The sequence below is a fragment of the Cupressus sempervirens genome, chromosome 8 (assembly GCF_028749045.1).
Source record: "Cupressus sempervirens isolate cs-2001-9-10 chromosome 8, ASM2874904v1, whole genome shotgun sequence".
NCBI classification, from domain to species: Eukaryota; Viridiplantae; Streptophyta; class Pinopsida; order Cupressales; family Cupressaceae; genus Cupressus; species Cupressus sempervirens.
Window position 1 is genome coordinate 330118024 of NC_143125.1, and position 23341 is coordinate 330141364.

The following is a 23341-nucleotide window of genomic DNA, read 5'->3' on the forward strand; positions in this document are numbered from 1 at the left end:
TCGGCCCCCACAAATTTCACCCAAGTCTGGAAAAAATCTGCTCCTCCACAAAATTCGCCCACATGGAGAGGAAGAAATGATTTGTGAAAATAAAATGGGGAGGAGATTCCCTTTATAGCCAATTTTCTTTCTTCATAAAGCTGGCCTACATGGTCTAGGAGAAAACAAAAAACAAAAATTAAATTCAAGTTAAGGCCCACAATTAAATACTTAGCTTAAAAAAAAATTAATTTTGCCAACAAGAAAATAGCACTTTTAAATTTACCAATTAGCTCCAATTGCAAAACGCAATTAAATGGTGCCTTGAGGGTGTTAAATATTTCCATTTAATGACGATTTAGTAATTAATACATCATTAAATTTGGATTTTGGCTAACTAAAAGCCATTTTTTCAATATTAAATTACTAAATTCATTAAAAACTTAAAAGTTTTCAAGGCAATTAATCCAATTAAAGCCAATTTTTTGCACTTTTCTACCAAATTGATTTTGCCAAGCTAAAAATTAAAAATTAAAAAATTAAAATTGCATTTAGAACCAAAAATCGATTTTTTGCAATTTTCCACATTTCAACAAAATTAAAAATTTTCACCAAAGAAAAATTTGAGACTTTCCAAAAACTTAAGTCTAACTAAAATTTCTCTTTTGAAAATTATCCAAATTTATAGAGTTAAAACCAAATTTTCAAAAGAAAACGTCTAAGTACAAAATTCACAACTTTATCCTACCAAGTTGAAATTAAATTAGAAAATTGTTCGGCCTAGGGACAAAATTGATAGCTCTGGAAAATCAAGTTAAGAAAACCGGGTGAAAATAAGCTAAGCCTCCCCATATTTGTCTTGAAGCTGGCAAGGCGTGAAATTTTTCAAAACTCAAAATTGTTGGACAATCCAAAAATTTGCCAAGGCGATTAGAAAAAGGGGGTCTCCAAAATTTTTGGGGCGATGGTGTGAGAACCTCACAATAGGTTGCCACCCCATCGGCCAATGAGAAGATGCCACCTCGTCAATGGACCAATGAAAAAAGTGTAAAAGTGGCAACCAATGAGAAGGCACCAAAATGGCGGCCAATCAGAAATAGACACTTGTCCTTTTTTAGAAGAAAGAGAAATTGCCACTTGGGCTTACATTAAATGATCTTCTAATATGACTCTCCCCTTTTCTTTCGTTCTTTTAGCCAAGGCAATGAACTTAGCTAGCCTTTTGTTGACTTCCTCTATAGGAGGACAAGGTGTGTGCTTTATCTTGAGCTCCGCCAATTTCATCATGCTGTTTGCTGCTTGTAGTGTCTTCTCATGATCCTTCTCATACTCTTTTGCGAATCCAACAAAAGCATTGAGGGAGGAAAGGGTGTTCAAATGTCTCTTCTTGATAGTAACCTTTCCTAGCTTATCCAATCTTGATCCAAGCTTTGCTTCATTGATGCCCTCTTCTCTGATATCTTCAAAATCAAGTGCTGCTCCGATGTTGCTCTTCATGGTTGTAATGGAAGTATCGACACCTGGGCTATGATATGCAACCGCCTTCTGTATATCTTCTTTGCCAAAGGGGATTGTCCTTCCTTTAGTTTGGCCTTTACCTGTATTATGTTTAATGTACCGATATTGGTATCAGTTATTCGCTTCATTTTCGAGAAGAAAGTTGTTTTGGGCATCATATCCTCTTTGTCTTTCCTAGTATTTGTTCCCTTAGGATTCTTACTTGCACTGCCATCCTCCATCTCGTCGCCCTATTACGGGATGGTAAAGTGGTGGACAATGAATGCAAGAAGAGCCAAGGGAGACGATATTTAGACAAGAACAAAAGAAGGAAGTTAGCTTAAGGACCCCTTTCAACTCCAAATGATTAAAAGTCACCTCTATCAATAGCCGGATCTGTTATTCACCTCATTTTCGAGAAGAAAGTTGTTTTGAGCATCATATCCTCTTTGTCTTTCTTAGTGTTTGTTCCCTTAGGATTCTTGCTTGCACTACCATCCTCCATCTTGTCGCCCTATTATGGGATGGTAAAGTGGTGGACAATGAGTGCAAGAAGAATCAAGGGAGACAATATCTAGACAAGAACGAAGGAAGGAAGTCAGCTTAAGGACCCCTTTCAACTCTAAATGATTTGAAATTACTTTTAACAATAGCCGGATCTTCTTTTTGGAATTTAGGATCGGACTTCAAGAATTTCAAACCCCTTGCAAACCTTGAGGTCCTAGCTCTAGGAGAAAATCGCAGCTCCTCTTGAAAATCAAAATTTTATCTTCCACAAATTTCGGTTCCCACAAAATTCGCCAAGCAAGAAGAGTGTAGATCTGCTCTTAAAAAGAAATCATTCAAGGAAAATACCAATCTGCCCTTGCAAGAATTGTCCAAGGAAGAAAAAATCTGCCCTTAGCCAAAAATTGCCTAAGCATGAAAGAGGAGTGAGGAATGAGGAGAACAGGGGAAAGAGTTTCCTCTTATACCCAATTCTTATACTCTCCTTAGCTAGCTGACTGGGACCTTGGGAGCAAGAAAAATATTAATTAGCACATAAAACTGGCCCCCCAATTAAATGCTTAGCACGAAATTAACTTTGTCGTGATGAAATTTACTTTTTTAAAATTGCCAATTAGACCAAAATTGCAAAAAGAAATTAAATAATGCTTTGGAGATGCTAAATATTTCCATTTAACGATGAATTAGCAATTAATATGTCATTAAAATCGATTTTTTGCTAGCCAAAAGCCATTTTTCAATATTAAATTACTAATTTCATTAAAGGCTTAAAAAATTTCAAGGCAATTTTAATCCATTAAAGCCAATTTTTTTGCAATTCAATTCAAATTGACTTTGGCAAGCAATTTAAATTTTTAACACATAAAATTATTTCTCTAAAGTCTAAAATTGATTTTGCAATTTGCTTTCATCATAACAAAAATTAATTTTCTCATTGAAAAAATTTCAAGATTTTCTAAAAAAGTTCAAATCTAACAAAATTTCATGTTTTTAAAATTATAGAAATTTACACAATTATATCCAAATTTTCAAAAGAAATCGTTTAAGTACAAATTTTACAATTTTATCTTGCCAAATGTTGTTTTTGAAAATTTTGTCCGGCCTAAGGATGAAATTGGTTGTTCTAGAAAATCAAGCTGGAATCGGGTGAAAAAAGCTAAACCTCTCCCTTCTGGCCTGAAGGTGTCCAGGACGTAAAATCTCAAAAAAATCAAATCAAAATTGTTGGACAATCCAAAAATTTGCCAAGGTGATTAAAAAAAGGGGGTCCCCAAAGTTTTGGGGCGATGGTGTGAGAACCTCACAACAAGAGGCACAAAGAGACCTTCACTACACTAGTTGCAAGCAGAAGAACTTTCTGACCTTTGATATTGCAAATGGAAGAACAATTAGCATATGCATCTAGAATGTAGAATGAGTTATACCACGTGAGATGAGTCCCTTAACGTTACATACTACATATAAAATCTGAAACAACACATATATAACTCTATGTGATCATCAAATGTTGAATTTCTTATGATTTAGCATACATTATAACAACACATATATAACTCTATGTGATCATCAAATGTTGAATTTCTTATGATTTAGCATACATTATAACCATTGGTTATAAAGGTGGGAAAAACTCCTATATGCTTAACTCTCTGAATCTCTTATTCAAGTGTGAGCTCCCCAAATATGCCACAGGTTATAAAGAGGATATGAACATAGGCAGGCCTGAAATATAGACTACAACTGATACAAAGACTTTTTGATTATTTAAGGGGCAATGAACGGACAAAGTACAAAAGATTGGTGCCATGATAATTTGCATGACTAAGCCCAGTGTTAAGACTTCATATGCAAAAATATCTGCAAGATAGAATATGAGAACCAGACTTGTGTTTAGAACCATAAGCTTGGCTCTATGATTAAACAAATGCATTCTTCTATGTAATCAGATGTATAAAGGATGTAGCATAATATAGACATCCACATTCGTAGAAATGTAATCCATATGTTGAATCCATATGTTTATCTCAATGCACCTTGACATATTTTACAACTTCCTACATTGATAATCAATTGCGGCACTTCTAGGCTGGCAAATCTCACCTCAGAAGCGCATATGGAAAAACTATTACCTGCAAACACCAGACACAAGCGACAACACTTATACCATGAAGCAAATTCTGCATTCAATATTTCTACTAATTTGCAGTACCATGTTTACCTAAGAAAACTGAACCCAAACACCAAGGATTGATGCCCTAGAATCACCTTGACCAATGGAGAATGCCCTCTGTAGCAAGGTAGAGACCATAACCCTCCGACCAGCATGACATCTTTTTGCATGTTTATTTATCAACACAATTCATAATTCAGGCTAACAGGCATAAAACATGTGATAATTCAGATTAAATCAGCCATGGGCACTTATCATAGTCAGTGACTTAGAACACTATTACAAAAAAAGAGAAGGATACTTGTACAAGAACAAAATCCATATCAGATCAACAACCAGTTCACAGAAATATTGAAAGTAAATTTCCTAGCTCATATAATCTGTTGAAATCAACCTGCAAGCCTGCAACAACATGGGATACGTGCATCATGAAAATACAACTTCAAGCCGCATCCAATCCGTACTCCTAAAATGTATCAACAATCCACGTGATACTGCTTACACATTTCGAAATTCCTTGCCATCAGCAACAACCTTGGTCATCTCTGTAACTAATTTTTGACCACTAGCAACACACCTAGCTATTGATGATATATGCTAATCCATCCATGTAATAACTCTGACAAATTTTTGCTCAATTATAACATTTCAAATTTTTTAATTTCCTCACATTTCGTTAATTAATTTGTATCCAATTAGATGAGGTATTTTTAGGTAAAAACTGTGAGCTTCTGCTAGCAAGGTTCTAGAATCTAAATCAAAATTTCATCATAAACTATTGGCATTCTTAATTGAATTCACAAGGATATCTCCTCAAACAATACGAAAATCATAGACCAGTCAACAAATCCCATTTAAAGAATGAATGGCATGATTGGTTGGTTGCAAGTGGAATGCAAAGTTGGAGAGGTTGCGATCGCAGAGGAAGTTACAATATTGAGTGAGATCAAGCCAAAGGATAGTGTGTGGTATGCTGTTGAGTTACAGAGTGTCATTGAATCGGATCTAGTAGAGGTAGGGCTTTAGAACACCTTCAAGAATCATTGACCAAAAGAATTGTCAGCACAAAGTCAACATACTTATATATATAGTCTATTGTTAACCGCTAGGGTTGCTGTTGCACCAAAAGATCAACCTCTTAATGCCCGATACAACTACTAGACTTATAGAAGACACAAGAGGCGGTTAAGCCATGTCAAGAACGCTGCGAGGGACTCTGGCCCATTGCCAACAACCCCTCCCAGTGTCACTCTCAGTGGCCTGTGTGATTCCAATCTGTGACCAAGCTTTGATACCACTTTTTATCGCGAGGGTTGCCATTGCACCAAAAGATTGACCTGTTAATGCTCGATACAAGCACTAGACTTACAGAAGAGAAAGGAGGTGGTTAAGCCATGTCATGAACCTCGTGAGGGATGCTGGGAACAATCATTAACATTTTGACATACACTTTGCATTCACACTTTCAGTGGCTGATAAGATATTATTATGCATATACATGACAGGAAGAGCAATTTGCCAACCTCAAATAGGAACTGGTTGTTGATTAACATTCCTTGGAGTCTCCTGATATAATGTTCAACGCATAAAAAGTTCCTTATATAACATCATGATACTACGCTGGTAATATAGCATACCTGAAAATAAATCTTTTCAACAATCCATGTCAAACCCTAGACAGCTATAATGTAATTTGTGTGCATGAACGAACAATGGTCATTAAAGTCCAACTAGTATAACCTGAAAATGGATCACTGTCTTGCGATTGTCATATGTTCCCTCCAAAACTGTCAATGTCCCAAAAAACCCCACGCTGTCCCCAAGGAATGATGTGAATTACATAAACCTTCACACACAGCTTCCTATTCTTCTCTAAATAATTATACTAGGCTGTCCACTAGGGCTGAACAAGCATTCATTCCCATACTTTCCTAAGAATTCGTTCAGATGGTCAGCAATATACAATCAGGAACATTCCTTCAAGTTTTGCATCCCAATTCAATCATTTGAGATTTCCAAATTTAAGGCATTGAGAACAAAAGCCCTCAGAATACACCCTTCGTATGTAAATTCAAAGAGAATTAATAATTTATCGTTTGTCTGCAAAAAATTCAATCTTCAATTGTTTGTTGCTTGCATGAAACCTATGTGATTCCACCTAGAACTCAGCTAGGGTAAATGTCTCAGCACAGAAATCAGTTCCCTTAAAATTTATGTCCTTGGGTTTGCTCCCACTTAAAGCTTCAAGTCTCCACAAAGAAAATAGTACCAAGTTTATGCAAATGAGCTTCCAAAACACCTTTAATTTTTTCTCATAAAACCTCCCCAAAGGTTCTTCTTAACTCCTGCCTAAAAAATGAACCACTTAGCACTTTTATAAAGTGGCCTAAGAATATTTATCCTTGAAAATTTATGTCACCTTTACAAATTTATTAAAATCAACTATAAATTCATCCAGAGAAATATATTTAAAAATAGCTTTTAAATTACGATTCATAATACTTTTCCCTCCATAGCAAATGAGCTCCAAACACCTTATATTTTTTCTCATAAAACCTTAAATGGGTACTTTTTAATTCCTACCTTAAAATAAATCATTAAATCACTTTTATAAAGTGACCTTATAATATTTATCCTTATAAATTTTTGTCACCTCTACAAATTGAAATTTATAAAATTTAAATAAACTATGAAGTCATCATGAGAAATATATTTAAAGTTGCTTTTAAGTTATAATTCGCAATTCTTTTTCTACCTCAATGATGACTTTATATTCTTTAACTATTGTTTCTCAACTAAAGTTATTTAAATAAAATCTTAGCTGTCAGTGCTGGTTCTGATACAGACTCAGGCTCAGATTTGGCAAAAAAAAAAAATTTGGGAAGGTTCCGGTACCATGGGTATATAATAATATATGTATGTGTGTACATTTATAGATTTGTACATGTAACACATTCAATGTTCTTTCATCGTTGGTTCAAACTTCAAACCGTCAAACATATAGCAATAAGAAGTTAGAAGCATGATACTCACTCATTGGTTCAAAACTTCAAATATATAATAATAAGAAGTTAGATGTGTGATACTTATAAATCCATCTTTGCCAATAAAATTATAAATATAATGCCTCGTATATCATATTCATACTTTGCATAAGTTTCAAAATATCATTAGACAATGAAAGTTTGAATTACAAGCCATATTTAATTTCCAAATTCATCTTCATTATCATTATAGGAATCAAGGTCAACATTTTGTTCCACTTCAACTTCATTTGAGAAAAATGTTACAGCTGTAGAACAAAGATAAAATGAGATCTATGAGATTTCCACAATCCATGAATATGAGTTTTAGTTTTTGGATTCGATTGTGTGTAGTTTTTTATCATCAACGTTTCAGATCATACTACATGATCCATCATCAGGATGCCAAAGAACATGAAGAACAAAAAATAATAAGATGCAGATCTAGCAGACCCCTAAAAAGGAACAAGAGAGAGGGGTCTGCTAGATCTGCATCTTATTATTTTTTGTTCTTCATGTTCTCTGGCATCCTGATGATGGATCATGTAGTATGATCCGAAACGTTGATGATAAAAAACTACACAATCGAATCCAGAAACTAAAACTCACAAAGATAAAATGGTGAAAAATGCTTGAGAGATGAATGAATGATCATCAAATGACCACATTCATGCTTTATGATCGAAATTAGGGTCTTAGATGCTTTTTAGTATTTACATTTAAAAATAAATAAAAAATGGCATGTGAGGCCCGTTTTTGGGTGTCCACAGCTTTGGGTTCTGCCAAGATTCCCCACATCAAGACCCACAGGGAATGCAGGCCTATATACAGGGATCCGGTGTTTAGGTGATAAATATTCTCAACTTTTGCTTTGAGGTTTCTGATTTGTTCCTTGCTATGCCCAAATTCAAGTGCAATTTGACCTGACTCAAATTTGGGGCCAATTTGTTTGGGGACATCAGGGTTTGTGTAGATGTTAGTGGGTTTGTCATGGATGAATATCACTGAACCTGAATGGAACTAGTGACATTTAATTTCTTTAAGGGTTTCGTGAACTCCTCTAAGGCTGCAACCTTTCTTACTAAAAGAAATTAGATTGGATTCTTTAATGGAGGCCACACCTTGGTACTAGAGGTTTTCGAGGGTTCAAAATAGCTAGCAGAGGATAAGGGAGCCAATTGCTGTTTCTAGTTTTATTATTTATTTATTATACTAATTAGATAATAGCTAGCAAATGTTAGAGGAGCTGATTAATGCTTTAGTTTTATTATTTATTTATGATACCCCAAATTATTTTTGGCAGGATGTACAAAATTACAAATTAAACCTGTTAATCAAAACCAGAACAAGTAAGGTCAAGTTATACAAGGCTCATGGATTGTGATATCCATGGCTTCAAAAACAAAAATCACAACACAGAGTCATATAACTATGGTATAAACTTTAAAGGACTCTGCATCACAATCCATAGTAGCATGACTCAGGATTGGGATTGACATGGCAAACCAAAAGTATTATTATAATTTAATAACCTAGGATTAGCTGGAAAACATTTGAGATGATAAAAAGCTTTTATTCTCTATCCAGTATAACCCAAAATGGTTTTTATATTTTTCTTTTAAAAAGTAGAGTTGAGGTTTTGGATGTGGCACTGGCAATCCCTAGTAGTGAGGTAGATGGGAAACGTAGATGAATGGGGATAAAGGGCCTATTAGAGTCAAGGGCCTTCGAGTCTTGCCAATATATGCTACAAAACATTTGAGATGATACATTGCTTTTATTCTCCATCCATCATGGCCCAAAATGATTTTTCTTTTTTTTTCCTTTTCAAAAGTAGGTTTTGTAGGTGGTACTAGAACCCCCAGTGAGACTTGCCAATATATTTGCTGGTTTTGTTTGAATAGATTGTATTTTCGCTTAAATGCACTTTTTTGCCTCTTGTGCTTGTTGAAGTGTTGCAGGTCCTTTTAATGTTTTAGGTTTCAGGATTTTTATTCTTTATTTTATTTTTCTATTGTCTTCAATTGTTTCACAGCCAAGTCTTATAGTCAGGACTGGGTAAGTCTAACCTTACATGCTAGAATTGAGGTTCAGTCCTGAGGCAACCCTGGCCTTGTCTGAGTTCTCTCACCTGGGGGTTTGGTGAGTCTGCTGAACACTCAGCATTGTAGATTGTGTATGGTGCAAAAGTGTCACGTGCATATGGTGATGGCACATTATCTTTACTGGTAATGAAAATGTTTATTTCCTAGCATTAAGAAAAATGAAGTTGAAAACTGCAGGAATGTTATAATAACTTAATATGGGGCATTTATGGCAATTAGCTTGCATTTATAGTTGATATTTATAGTTGTGATTGCATGCTTTTCAGAAATTTTAGAAATGTCATTTAATTAGCTGATAGGCTATTATACAACAGACTTTGGCCAGTATTTGTAATGTTTCACACGGAATTGTTTTTCGGTGAACGAAAAAATAGAAATTTAAAACAAGCACAGTAGCAGAAAATGGGCATAGAGCTCTGCCTCTCCATGTGACTGGACCTGTCTCACCCCTGGCGTGGCATTCTCTGTAGTGAGCCATAAGTGAAAAGTTGCCTCCCTAGTGCCTCGCCACATGTACAGTCGGCTTAATGTATCAGGTCTTATTCTGGAATAAATACTGTGATGGACTGCCAACCAATGTTTTGGGTGATGTATTTCATTTTCCAGAGTTAAGGAAGCTAAGTTTTCGTGCAACGCAGGCAATGCGTTAAATGTGGTCCACTTGCCTGCTGATCTGTCGCTGTTCTATAATATATATATATATATATATATATTTGCTCCTTATTGTGATATGTGCATCCGTGCCTTAGGTTTTCTGCTGCTGACAAATACCTACATGAAATTATTGGTGCAAATATTGTGCCAGAGACAATTGGGCATGAAGTTTAGTGAAAATGGGATGAGTGCATTTTCATTTTTCAAACATCGAATTTGAACTGGTGTCTTCAAAATTGCTTCCAAATTTTGTCTTGAACTCAATCATCAGCTGTTGTGCGATTCTTCTGGGTAATACACAAATTTTATGAATTGGTACTATATTGAATATCCATTGATGTGGTGTAAAATTGAAATAGATTTATCTAGAATTAACTTGTTGGCATTGACTGAACTTCATTGGGGATTAACTGTTTTAATTAAAAAATTATCATTTTTTATTTTATTTTTAAATGTGTAATTTTGATCTAATTACTTAGATAAGTAAACAAAATTAAATGAAATTGCATAATCATACTTTATATATAATTAAATATAATTTTTATGAAATATTATAACTTTGAAGATATTTAAGTAATTATATGGTAATTTGTTTATATTCACAAAAATAAATGTATGTTTATTTATCTTAGAAAATATTAAATTTAAATTGCTATATGTTAAACTAATTATTTGAACTATAAATAAATTAGAAAAAAATATTATTCTTAATCAATGAATATAGAAGAAAAAGTTAAATATTTAAATAATAGTAAAAAAACTAAATTATAAAAATCTATGTTTAAGAAAAGAGTTGTAAGTGTATGAATAATTGTAGGCTTGCATGAGAAAAAATCAAGAATTTGCCCACTTATTGCACTTATTTGCAATCAAATAATTGTTTTTAATTTAAAATAAAATCAACAATTAAATATAAATATAGTAGAAAAGAGGAAGAATTTGCCAACTTAATGTATTTATTTAATATCAATAATCATATTTAATTTTAAATAAAATCAAAATTTATCAAAAATAAAATTAATAATTAATTATAAATATTTATTTATTAACGTTGTAATTTTAAAATTTAAATTCAAAATTCTAATAGTGAGTTCAAACCTAAAATAGTTGTATATAATAATTATTTAGCATAATAGACAAGTAACAAGTTTGTTGAAATATTCTTAAATCATTTCTAAATAAATTAAGAAATGTCGATTTCAAGCTAAAGATAAATTTTTAAAAATGAATTGATCATATTTAACTTTCAAAATTTAAAATAAAATAAAATATTATTAAAAAATTAGCAAATAAAATTCAATCAAAATTTAATCTTTAAAATTAATTAAAAATTTATATAATATAAAACCATAAACATTATTTGATATTATAATTTTTCTTTATTTGGCAGCTACATTGTTAGAAAGAACTTTATATGAGTTGGTAGGATGTATTTAAATAAGTTTCAGTACATAATTTTTATATTAGGTAATTAATAATATATTTGGTGAATGAGATGTTGTGGTGTGGAGCTTAATTAGACTCAGATTTTATTGTAGGTGTTTGGAGGCAACGCCCCCAAGACAGGGTCAAGGGGTGGCACCCCTTGTGGGGTCTTGGGGAAAAGCCCTATTTTTTCTATTGGACAACTTATTCTAGCCCTAATTTTGTAAGCGGAAAAAAGCTTGTATAAATGGCTTAGGCTTAGGGATTTCAAAATGTACGATGAGAATGTAGCTTCTTGCAGTGGTATTGAGCTATAAGGGATTGAAGATTGTAGTTAGGTTGTAATCACTGGATAATAAAAATATTGGACTTGCTGTTTGGTGGAAGTAGCTTAGGGATTGGGTGAACCACATTAAATCTTTGTGTCTTGTGTCCTTCTCTGTGCGATTTATTATTTTCTAATATTGCTTATATTTGCATGTAATTTCCGTCTTGTTAATCCTAACATGAGATTAAAAATAGAAATTCTATTCTTAAACTAATCTAAATATTAAGTATTTTATATAAAAATTAAATAATGTCCGCCATTCAATTTTTAACCATAATTTTAAACTTAATCTTAATGAAACTCTAAACCTAATCTCAACTATAATTATTCGAAATGTCTAACCCTAATACATAAGGCATCACCGTCAAGATCAAATCTATACATTTAGCTTCACGAGTTAAATGTATTTTGAAGACTCCAAAAGTTCATGTATGGATAGTTGTCAATTTATGTTTATTATGACATTTTGAAATTGTTATCACCATTTCTAAAAAATTATACTTTTTAATATAATATTTAACGTATAACTATATATCTAACTATCGGCATAACTATTGCACCTCTTTTGGTGCAAATACTACTTCTAGTTTGTTAATGACTTAGAACGTAAATTAATCTATATACAGTGCAGACTAAACATCTATGCTTGGTAATATGCATCATAGAAATATTGTCTCTGTGTTATGAATAGTGATAAAAGTATTAAAAAAATGTAAAACATCTAATTAACATGTAGAGAGCTGCACAGTATTTTTTCAATTAATATCTCACATCACACCACATGATCCATCATCATCAGGATGAAGGGATTTAGATAGCTGTTTAATTTTGACTGCTAAATGGGATCAGATTATATTATTCTATTTAGTTTTCGGCTTTCAAAAAGTAGATTTTTTTACAGTGGACCATATTTATAGAAGGCGACTAAAGGGCAGAATTAAGTTATTAACATCCATTGCTTCATGAATGGCTTCTGAATTAATTTTATTTAGCTTTAAGGAGAGACTGTGAATCGTGAAAATTATTGAGGAAATATCAAGTATTCTAATTAACAGTTTTTTTGCTGCATGCAGATTGGAAGGTCTTATGTAGAGTCCAAATTGAAGGATTATCCACAATTCCAAGCTGTTGCTATAGCAACTCAAAGATCAGGGTTTAAGGTCTTCCGTTTAATTTCAATTTTCAAGTTTTATCTCATAGAGTATAGATGCAAGCAATCTGTTTCAACTATTCCTCTCTTTTGAAAAGAGGGGATGCTACAGATTGTTGATTACTTTTCTTGATTAAGCTGTTATTCTCCATGTTTTTGTATCTTTCTAGAAACAGCTTATGAGCATGCAGTATTTAGAAGCATTTTGTCCATGCCCACTGATAGAATTTTCGAGGACTTGATTACCAAAATATCTGAAGGCAATATGAGGAAGGGTACTCAAGTAATTACTGTTAGTGACGTAATGTTACTACAATTGACATCTGAATCTTTGTGAAGAGCCTCCCCTCCTAGATTTTGTAGAAAGTTTTCATCACTGTGTAATATAATTTTAGATGTTTTTTTAACAGAAATGGATGACAGAAATTTGATTAACAATCCATAGTTTAGTATCACTAAAGCATAGGTGAAGAATTCTTATAGATAGGCCCACTATTGATAACCTACCTATGATTATCTTCTTGATTTCCAGCAATGTTCAGGACTTTTAATGCAGTCAGACATTCACAAGCTTTGAGCTGGTTAAGACTTGAAATGGACTGGAGGTTTGAGAATACTTATTATGGCAATTAATGTTGCTATTCTTCAAATACTTCTGAAACCTTCCCCTCTGAAGGGCGGTCAGAATTTTCGTCTCGGCAATATTATCAGTGAATTCTCTTAAACATCTGTCAGTAAGCAATAGGTGCACCAAAAGACAACTTAATTGCGGTGTCAACAAAATTTTCACTAGATGGGTAGTTTACTAATTTCCTACCATTGAAGCCTTTTAGTCGTTTATATACCAAAAAGGCATGTTTTCATTGTAAAAGTTTAGTGCCAGCATCATTTTCAGAAGTCTAGTGTCACTAGATAGCTATCTGAGGTCACTCATAGTATTTCAAAGCTGTGGCAGTACATTATGCCTATATATTGAATTACATTTTGTGAATTGTGCTTTGCACCCTTTAGCTGTTTTACAACTGTATTATTTATGATGTATAGTCTCCTATTTGCACACATGGGAGTAGTGCCCTCCATTGTACTTAGATCCTTCTACTCTTGGGTTGAACCTAGTCCAACTGTAGAGTCAAATCATATCGATAGAGTGCTCATATCGCTGCAACCATCGTTGAGTAGCTTCTAAGAACAGTTTTAATTTTGACTCTTGAGTAATAGCAGTATTGTGTAAACATCACTAATTTTTCTATTCTTGAAATAAGATCACAGATGGAGTAATAGAAAATCCATGTATTAGATTGGATTAAATGTGCTTGATTATGAAGTCTCCCTATGATGAAGCCTACTTATCTTGTTGCCCCATTTGCAAAACCTCCAATTTCATTCGGTGTACACAAGTGGGTTTTTTATAGTGCATTAATTATAAGTAATGCTTTTCTGGTATTTCTCTAAATAGTTTCATACCAATCTACACTGATCCATATATCATGAGTTGGGGCTCAGAAAAATATATATGATGACAATGGGTGGTTTATTTAGTTCTCATTGTAACTAAGTTATTCTCATAGGAGTGAAGCATTGTGACTTTTGCATGGCTACCCATCTCAGTACTATGTTTGTGGCTCAAGCATGCTTAAGTAGATTCTTGTGAAATATTACTCATGAATGAGTCATTGTAGATTGATTTGAAATCATGTAGCTAAATCTTGAAATTTCTGACCACATAATTTGATGCACTGCAAAAACACCTCTTATGTATAGTGGAACGAGCTAGGAAGCTTCATATTGATTGGTCTGTAAGGCACAACATTTGGTGAAGGAATTTCTGATTTACAAATGGGGGAGCAAGCTAAGTGGGATTGACGATGGGGAACCTTCCATGGTTAAGTGTTCTTGAGCAGGAATGGTGTTGGGATGGGTGACCCCCTAGTAATTAGGTGGGCAGTTTGAAGGTGTCCAACTTCTATAACTTCTCGACTTTACATGTTTGAAAAGGATTTTGATTTTAATGAGGAATGAAATCTATACAAGAAGTTTATATTGATAAATATGAGAAAATTTTGATTAAAAATGCATTGCCAGTTTTTTTTATTGAAGTCATCACAAATTGTTATGTGAAGAGACATAATAATGATAGACATGTGCAGGACAAGCATTATTAACTGAATCATAAATCCAATAGAAAGAAACATTGGTGTAATCACAATGGAACAAGATAGTTTATCTTGGGAAATCCTCTTAGGACAAGTCCGAATGAAAAACAATATTCATTATATCATGGCAACCTTTCTCAACACAATAAGATATTTCATGCTTATGGTAAGCTTTAATTCACGCATGAGTACTCATAGACACAGTAATATGGGAAACTATGAAACAGATTTAGAAAAAAATGGGCTTCAAACCATGGGCCAAAAAACCAGCTATAAAGGCCCTTATTTTCTCCCTTGCCATTGTTACCACCAAATTCCAACATGGTGGGGTGGGCATTGGCCCCCTATTCTTTTAATTTGGGTGATACCTTGAACCCCACTAGTTGTGGCAGGATGTATACTCCATCAGAGATGTAAGTTTATAGAACACATCTGCAAAGAATATCCCACTTGTTGAATGCTTTTTATAGGGGGATCTTGCATTGATATGTTGCAGTGTTCGTACTCATTAGTTTCTCGCACTATAGCTTGTGAGTAATTCAACAATATCCTTCAAGGTATCAATGTTCTTTGGCAGCACCTTTTTCATCATCCATGTTGATAACAAAATGATATTGCACATTCATATACTTCATATGAGCATGATAAGCATGGTTCTCCATGAATGGATTGCACTTTGATTGTTGCAGTACATGCATTGGCTTTTTGCAAGAAACTAATATGTGAACATAAACTGTATAAACCATAGTTTTGTTGCATGCATGAGTGGTTGCTATGTACTGGCTTCTATAGTTTGTTATGGGACAATTGCTTGTTTCATTGTTATTGTCCAGGTTATTTCCCAAGAAAATTGTACATAACTTGTAGATTTTTGAGAAACAATATTTCCATCCCATTCAGCACGAATAAAGTATTGTACATCTACAGATCTATTCATTTCAAGTTTTCCATGTTTATTTGATAGCATAATCCAAAGTCCCATGCAAATATCTAAAGACCCTCTAAGAATAGTTACATATTCGTTGGATCTGACATGTAAGTGTTAAAAATTCCTATTGCATGGGCGTTGCTTGTCCATTACAGACCATGGCATACATTTGAATTCCAACAAGATTTGGATAAGGAACATGGGACATTTCCTCCATATCTTTATGTCTTGGAACACTCTTCGATACAAAATTTAATGCAATAAAATATGAGTATTCATAGGTTCACATTTTATAATGTCCCCTTTTGGATTTACCCTAGAATCACAACTTCAACAAGTTAGGGTCAGGATTATATCTTTACCAAGTAGAATATCTCCATGTAATAACCCGAACCGGTTATAACTTTGACAAACACCAATTTCTTTACTAATCAGTTGTTTGATGTTTTGTCACACACTTCGTAAGCAAGCTTGGTCATTTTGAACACAATACCAGAATATGCAGTTAACTGCTTACAACTAACAATACTGAAATTTGCATGAAATGACAATACCAGATTAATTATAGAACACCACGACCAATTTTCCCACTATCAATAATAGCCCTTGCTCAATACAAATTTATCATGAATCTCCAAGATTCAGAGCTGGAAAGATTACTGTCTCTATCCTCAGCAAATTATATATATATGATATGAAAGGAACCTGTGTGTAGAAGCTGGCGGATGTTTGTAGCAGAAGAACCCAATCATGTTCAGCTTCCCCGAAATGCAGTCCCCAGATAGCAAATGGCAGTTCATTCCCCAGCTTGAATGGCTATCTCCACTCACCAAATGCAGATTGCAGTCACTAAAACAGAGCAGCGACTGTCCTAAAGTCTTACACCAATACAGGAAACACAAACGACAGTGAGAGCCAATGAAGCCACAGTGATTCGAGTCACCTATAATGGCATCCAATGCACAGGCTGATTGGCAATGGTTAGATGCCTTCTGTGATATTGTAAACTCCAGCCGTGTGAAGGTGAATGTCTGATATGTAATGCATAATTCTCAGTGTCCAGATTGAATTAAGATTTGCATCCCAATGTAGCATAATTTTCAACGCTGATTGTTCTAATACAAATGATTCCAGCAGTTGAAGTTGTTAAGTTTGTAGTTACAGTCAGATTGATATGTTTATGAGTGTCATTATTGATGGTAAATCATCATTATATATATATATATATATATATATATATATATATATAAATATATATAATTATGTATATATTATACATATGGTTATTTTATTAATATACTAACCAATGATGTTTAAACCTTGGAGACATGTCTCTTCAAGAGACATCTCTCCTCCTCTCATACTTATATGAGATCCAAATCTGCATTTGGAACATATCTATAACAATGGCAATATAATTACATTTGTAGAACCGATCCATGATATTTAACATGGTATCAGAGCCAAACTGCAAATGTAGTTTTGATGATTGAATTAATAATATGGTTGATTTGGATGGTTTCTTGAGACAGTAGAACGATACCATTTGAGCAGATGATCATGTGATCTCAATGTGCCCATCATGATCGAGGATTCATGTAGTTCCCAATTAGTTCTTCTTTGGTAATGTTGAATCGGTGGGAAGATTGAATAACATCTTTTTTGTTAAGTGTGATGTGCCTCTGAAATTGGGTCTGATGACTCATTGTTGATTCAATGATCGTACGTAATTTGGAGATATCATTATCTCACTTATTTGTTGAAACATCCAATGCATATTTCCGTAGGAGATTCGGTGCACTGAAGAAGCACTCTTCAACGTTCCAAATTGCAAAGGATTACGATTTCAATGATGACACAGGATTTGAATTTTTAGTTGCTTACTTTATTCACCCAATTGGAATGTGGACATATATGTAATTCTCGGGCCAAAGACAAATGAGAATGATCTTTGTACGAAAGACCAACCTGTATGTTGGGGCAGCGCTTTTTCATCCAAGCAGTTTGTAATATAACAAGGTGAGGTAAAATAACACCGGCAGAACAAGGTCACATGCAGCAGGGGACGAAACACTACTTAAACCACAACATATATCGAATGTTTACTGTGCAGACTAACACAAACCACAAATACATTGTCATTTGTGGTAGAATGAGGATGTACAAAATAAAACAAAAAAGACATGAAAGGGAAAATAATATCCGAAAACAAGTCAGATCAAGTGCACGGTTAAAAATGTCGGGATGATCGCAGTCAGCAAGGAGGATAATCGATGGGAGTAGGATACACAATCAGTGACAAATCTTGCATGTCAGTTGGTAGAAGCGATCATTATTGTGGGAGTAAGAATATATGGACCTTATATATGATGCGAAGACTACGAGATATAATGAATTCGAAATAAATGCACACAATATTTCCAAACGACTATGGCAACTTTTGTTTGGAGATTAGAAGTAGGAAAAAAAATGACTATCAATAAATTGGTAACGTATCAGGCTTGTCAAACCCTCCACATGGCTAGAGCATTCTCTATAATGCATACAGATGCAAGATATTACTTCCGGAAAGGTGAATTGAACCATATAATAATCAGATTAAGAGACTATTATTTTTTATTGGAGAAGCTAGAGATTATGGAACCTAATGAGTATCTTTGTCTGTTTAATCATATTTGAGTTCATGGCAAGGATGCATGGGAAGAAATATCCATTAAGAGAACTGATCACAGATTATCTTGGTTTTGTCTACTCTCAGATTGGATCATATAGAATTTCGCAGACATAATATCATAGGGAACCTGTTTGTATACCAGATAAAGATAAATAGTCTGTTATTCATCCAGACTTGATTTGGAACTTTTCTTATTAAAGAAGAAAATAATGACTGTAAATTGAACTCATCAGAGAAGTTGATTTGGACAAAGAGGAAAACCTTCAATCATCTACATACAAGAAAGTAAAATAATATGAATGGGAATCAATAAGAAGGAACTGGTAGAGTTCACTATATGATAGTGAAGTCATCGTAGATTACAGAGGTTGTTGTATTATGGCTATCAGATAAATTTGATTGGAGTAATATTGCTAACAACACTCAAGGCTCAATTCATGTAGTAAAGAATCTAGTCTATCCAAAAGAATAAATCATGCATAAGACTTGGTCGACGCATATTAAGTTTGGATACATAAGTTTTTAGAACAAGAATAAAATGTTACATCATCCTATTATCACATGCAACTTTTGAAACATGTGCCAAGGTAGATAACCCATTGTCATAATCAACTCACGAGAGGTTGAAAACATATCTTAATTCCCATCATGATATTGGGAATTCTATATCTCAACCATTGGTGACTATACAAAACACATTTGGTGGCATGGTATCCTTGTTACAAATTGCGATCACTCCTTTACAAACATTGGTGGCTCCATTACAAAGTGTCATGGATAAAATATAAACTATGGTGGATGAATTGGTTGCATAAACACAACTTGGTATCCTAGAGATGTGAATAGTTTATCAGATACCTATGTTACTCGGGGACGCATTTCCACCCCTAAACCTGAAGTTTCGAAAACGGGGACGGTTTCGGGGACGGGGGGACGGCAGGGGATGTTTCCTAGACGTCCCCACTTAGAGAAGAAAATAGGAAACGCGTCCCCGAACTTTGGAAATGGTCAATGAGTTTCCGAACCACTTTGACTGTTTCAGGGACTATTTTTCCGTTTCCTAACGTCCCGGGGACTGCATAAAAGGTTTTCTATTAAAATTTATTAAACTTAAAAAAGCCATTAAAAAAATGATTTTCCAGTCATCTGTGGGCCCAAACTTGTGGAAGTCAAATTTTTTATAAAATATATTATAAAATGAATGATTAGGGGCAACTATCATAGTAGCTTTGTTTTCATTTTGAAACTCAGGACGATAGTGATAGTGACTTTGATATGGATGATTAAGGGCAGCTGCCTTAGTATCTTTTGTTTTCATTTTGACTTTGATGTTTTAGACTTCGGAGTGTTTTGTCTTGACATTATAATATCATATGATCATTGATACACTATAGTTGATACTTCAAAAGTTTAAAACTTTAAAGTTTGAGTCTTTATCTATTCAATGTTTCCATTTTATTGAGAGTTGATGTTTTTCATTCTCTTATTTGATTCATTTCATTATGTACTAATGGTATTTTAAGTATTTAAATGATGATTGAAAATGATGCTATTTAGAATTTTCTATGATGATTCGATTAGATGCTGATTGCTATGCTCTATGATCATTGATGAATCATTATTTGATGAATGAAATTGATAATTTTAAACTATGTTGCTGTGATGAATGTAGAATTGATGAATATATTTGAAAATTCAGTTAAAATTCAGATATATATAAAGCCGTCCCCTATTTCGGCAAAAAAAAAAATCGTCCCGGAAATCTGTTTCCCCATCCCCCCATCCCATCGTCCTGGAAACTTGTGGTAACATAGTCAGATACTCTCGTATATGGGGTAAAGAGATTGTTGTCTACACTCTTGGCGTCACTCGGCATCACACAATAAACAACCACGTGATTTTTTCACAATGAAATGCATATATATATATTCAAGTCTTATGTTGATGTTTCTCCCCATGTAATACACATTGACCTGGACCCTTTCCACACAAACACTCTTTCTACAAAGCTCTCAATGCATCGTGCTTGAAGGGATTAATTTGTATAGGACACACATGTTTGTTGTCTGATTTAAACCATGTGGAGACAAATTTGTTTTATTCATACACGGTCTCATAGTGGTACCGATAATAGTTTGGGTATTTCCATGTTTATAATAGGCTGCAAATCCTTCAGAAATGAGCAACCAACGACTTCATTCCTCCTGTGATTTTCATACTGTTCCAGAAATTCACCAATATTCCCAACAACGTTCTGTTTGACACTATCTTCCTAGCAAGACTTCTCAGGCCTGGAGTTCTGTCTCAGTTTAGGAATTTTATTTAAATCGAATCAGACATTGAATAGCAGTCTGAAAAGCATATTTTTATGTTCATTCAATGGACTCTAGGGTTCCTGCTATGGTTCTACCCAGAATACTTTTTGATCTGATAAGAACTCCAATGCCACTTTGGTGCTGTAATTATAGAGTTTGACTGTATTCTTGCAATAAAACACTACTATCGAAGTTTGCAAAATCAACTAACCAAGAACATGAATTTGCCTATAAAACTCAAATTAGAAAGGGCCAGATATGGCATTTTAACAGTGAGTGTGTTTCTAGACATGGGCACTTAATCTGTATGTATTAGTATTGGCACTCAATCTGCCGTGTGTTAATAGTCATCATGTTTCATAATATATCTCCTGCACTCATCAAGGGAAGGTGCTTGTGTTATTTGGGTCACCGTTCATTTAGGGTCATGACTCTACGTGACCCAAGCCACGTAGATTCATGACTCTACATGAAGCGTGACTATTCAAATAAATATTTATATCAAGGACGATCACTGCTGGAAAACAATTAATCAATGAACATTGTATTACCTTGAGTCATCGTCCAATACATCTGCAGTTTGAGAAACAGCATCAAGAAAGTTATATTAATATAAAGAAGGTCTCACCATATACATATTGCAGAAATTGTACTGTTACAGAACAAATTAAGATATATCAATATCAGTAAGTAAATGAGATAGCAGAAATTTATAACTATTGAATCTCTATCTCAGATCCAATATTCCTTAACATGGTCTCAGAGCATAACTGATAGAGATCAAATAAAGACAATAAAATTTTAATTAAAATTTCAGACTTACATTCATTCAAAAGTGCAATCATGGTGAACGGTGTCAAACTCGATGATAGACTAGAAGGCACATCAGAGTTTGTATCATGGAGAACTCGAGTAGTGATAATTCTTCGAGAACTTGAACTAGAATCATATGTAGAAGAAAACAAATTGATGCCTAATAATGATCCAGATAAAACAATATGAAAAAGGACATAACAATAAGGCCATGAAAATTATCATTGATCCTGATAAGGATCATATTCTTGCGACTATATCAAAATTAACAATTGTTTATAATATGTTCATGACTATTCAAAATACATATGAGATCAATAATATGAGCAGATTGCTTACCTTAATACGACTTCTGCATATCAAAAAGAATAAAGGAGAAACAATTATGTTTTATTTTATGAGAATTTCAGAATTGAAAGATCAACTTTCAACTATTGGAAATAATGTAGATGATATGGAGTTATCCCTAATAGCCCTTAAATGTTTACCAACTACTTGGGAATCTTTTATCCAAGGTATTAGTGCACAACCTACTCTACCAAAATTTAATCAACTTCAGAATGACTGCGCTCAAAAAGAATCATGACTAATTACGAGAAGGATCAGTCCAAATAAAGAGGGAGAAATTCAAGCCCTACATGCTAACACAAACAATAAATGGAAGAAAAGAAATTTCAAACGAAAAAGAGGGAAGAATAATCAAAACCACAAAAACAAAGATTTGTCTAAAATTCAGTGCTACAAGTGTGATATGTTTGGACACACTCACTGTACTGCCCGAAAAGGAAGAAAGCTCAAGCCTCTACAACTGAAGTCAAGGAAGCAGAAAATTTGCTGTTCTTCTTAGCTTTATTAAGTGAACTAAACAAGAATACTTGGATAATTGATAGCAGAGCATCTCGACACATAACTGGATTCAGAGACCAGTTTAAAACTTTTAGAAGACACTCAACTGAAGAGGTCACGATAGAGGATAATTCCACCTATGCATTGAAAGAAATTGGGACCTACTCAATTCAATTAAAAACCAGAGTTACCTAGCAATTGAAAGATGTTCTATTTGTACTTTGTAATAAACGAATTTTCCTAACCAATTTAAAACACTAAATTAACAAATAACTGATTCCTTTCCACATGACAATCACATCCGTTAACTAAATTTAACTAGAGAGGGTAACTATTTTCTATTCTATTTGCAATTTATATTCTACTGATATAATGAAATAAATAAATACATACATTGCTAACATTTTAACCATTTCTAACCGATAACATGTTCCGCTGAAAGTAAGGAGACAACTATCTTCTATATCAACTAACTTATGCATTCAATTTATGTTTTAAGAAATCTAAACTATCTATTTATTCTTCTATGAATCTAAAGGTAAAAGTGCAAAAGAAACATACAAAAATAATGGAGAAAATCCTTTGTCATGTTGTTCACTGGGCTTAGTAACAAGACGTAACAGATTGGGAGGAGAGCAGAGAAAATGTAGAAAGGAAAAAGGGTGTCTCAAATCGATTCATGATGTTCTTTTTAATGGTCTGTCGTGACCTTTTAGCTACCATTGGTTATCAAGAAGGCTATTCAGATACTTCATAAATTTGAATTTAAAAAGG

The 23341-nt window shown here is 33.7% G+C and overlaps 1 protein-coding gene across 1 annotated transcript in view; it reads left to right on the forward strand.

The window, feature by feature from the left end:
- The window catches only part of LOC149542696 (uncharacterized), a 153156-nt gene that overhangs the window by 75018 nt on the left and 54797 nt on the right, over window positions 1-23341 (forward strand). Inside the window, exon 5 of the mRNA XM_089797575.1 lies at window positions 12762-12848. Coding sequence (XP_089653701.1) covers window positions 12762-12848 — 87 coding nt within the window. The remainder of the gene's footprint in view (window positions 1-12761; window positions 12849-23341) is intronic.